The 1,783-nt window shown below is 43.5% G+C and overlaps 1 protein-coding gene across 1 annotated transcript; it reads right to left on the bottom strand.

The window, feature by feature from the left end:
* Positions 1-600: 600 nt before the first annotated feature.
* Positions 601-984, bottom strand: LOC103606342 (histone H3.3-like; the record flags this gene model as incomplete). The annotated part of the gene is made up of 1 exon (XM_008590956.1): positions 601-984. A coding segment is annotated over one exon (384 nt), but the record flags the coding sequence as incomplete, so codon positions are not given.
* Positions 985-1,783: the final 799 nt, after the last annotated feature.

The raw sequence follows: 1,783 nt of genomic DNA on the forward strand, positions 1-1,783 counted from the left end.
TCCAACTTTCTGTTTATATGAGTAGGGATTCACAGTTTCCTATCCTATTAAATCGATAATAATTCCTTACTAGAATTTTTTTTAATAGTTTAATGTATTTTAATAGCAAACTTACAGAAACAGCACAGAAGACAGACAACATTAAAAACATGTACTTGCATGTAGGACAACTCAGTAGAAAAGTATAGTGAATGGATGGAATCTACTGTATGATAAAAATGCTACAAATATCATTTAGTTGCCGTCAATAAGAAATTTACTTGTTTTAAAAAAATCCAAATGCTGGCATTGTCCAGAAAAATTTAACAGGTTTATTTATAATTGTTATAAAGTCGAACTGCTGAAACTTGTTCACTGACACATTTTGACTTGCATTAATGCTTTACGTCCCCGCATTTAAATTAAAAATTCACACACAAATGAAAATGGAAAAACTCCCAATACCTGATTTCTGTCTCCTGTTTTTCCACTTGCAACCATATACTTAAGGTACCTTTTGACCCCATGGAAAAAAAATATCTAATGTTCAGAACTACAAAAAGCAGGAAGAAGAGAACAAATTTTTTTTGAGAATGAAATGTTTCCCATCACAGTGGATCCTTAAGCACGTTCTCCATGTATGCGACTTGCTAGCTGGGTGTCTTTTGGCAGAATTGTTACACGGATAGCACACAGGTTGGTGTCTTCAAAAAAGCCAACCAGATAGGCCTCACTTGCCTCCTGCAAAGCACCAATAGCTGCGCTCTGGAAGCGCAGATCTGTTTTGAAGTGCTGGGCAATTTCTCGCACCAGTCGCTGGAAGGGGAGTTTGCGAATCAAAAGTTCGGTGGATTTCTGATAACGTCTAATTTCACTGAGCGCCGCAGTACCAGGCCTGTAACGATGAGGTTTCTTCACTCCTCCAGTAGAGGGCGCACTCTCGCAAGCGGCTTTTGTAGCCAGTTGTTTCCTGGGTGCTTTCCCACCGGTCGACTTGCGGGCGGTCTGCTTTGCACCAGCCCTGCTATAGAGACCTCCTTACTTACCCCCTTCTCCTCGGGCTGGAGCTCGAAGAGCGGAGCGAGAGGCAGCGCTGGCGTCAGAGAGCGACAGCGGCTGCAAACGTTACTATAATTATTTTAATGTTAAAATTGTTTCAGATTTGGCCTGTGGTAGCCCTTTCAAATCTGACTTTTGTGCCCTTTGGACATGTCCCTGTCAGTCCTTGAGTACTTACTTAGTTTCTGGCACAACCAGATTTTTCAGTCTCATCCTGTACTTTCCCTTTCCTAGTCCTGAAATTAGTCATTCCTCCAAGGAGCCCTAGTTTTAATAGAAAATATTTAGAAGACAGGATGTGGGTGTTAAATATTCTCATTGCGATTGGGAGTGTCATTGCTTCAAGACTCTCAGTGGGGCCGGCCTGGTGGCGCACTGTTACAGTGTGCCACTTGGGAGCGCGGTGGCGCTCCTGCCGAGGGTTCGGATCCCACATACAGACCGGTTCCCGCTCACTGGCTGAGCGAGGTGTGGGAGCAACACCGAGGGTTGTGATCCCGTTGCCGGTCCCGGTCCGGTACGGGCGCGACACTGAGGGTTGCGATCCGTTGCCGGACACAAAAAAAGACAAAAAGGAAAAAAAAAGACTCTCAGTGGATAGAGTATGATGATATAAGTACATTGAATACACAAAATTATATCTATATGTATACGTGTGGGTATATGTATTAGCTTGCTAGGGCTGCCACAACGAAATACCACAGTGGGTGGCTAAAAGACATTTTGTTGATGGTTCTGGAGGCTG

This window comes from Galeopterus variegatus, unplaced genomic scaffold, assembly GCF_000696425.1.
Source record: "Galeopterus variegatus unplaced genomic scaffold, G_variegatus-3.0.2 Scaffold6505, whole genome shotgun sequence".
NCBI lineage: Eukaryota > Metazoa > Chordata > Mammalia > Dermoptera > Cynocephalidae > Galeopterus > Galeopterus variegatus.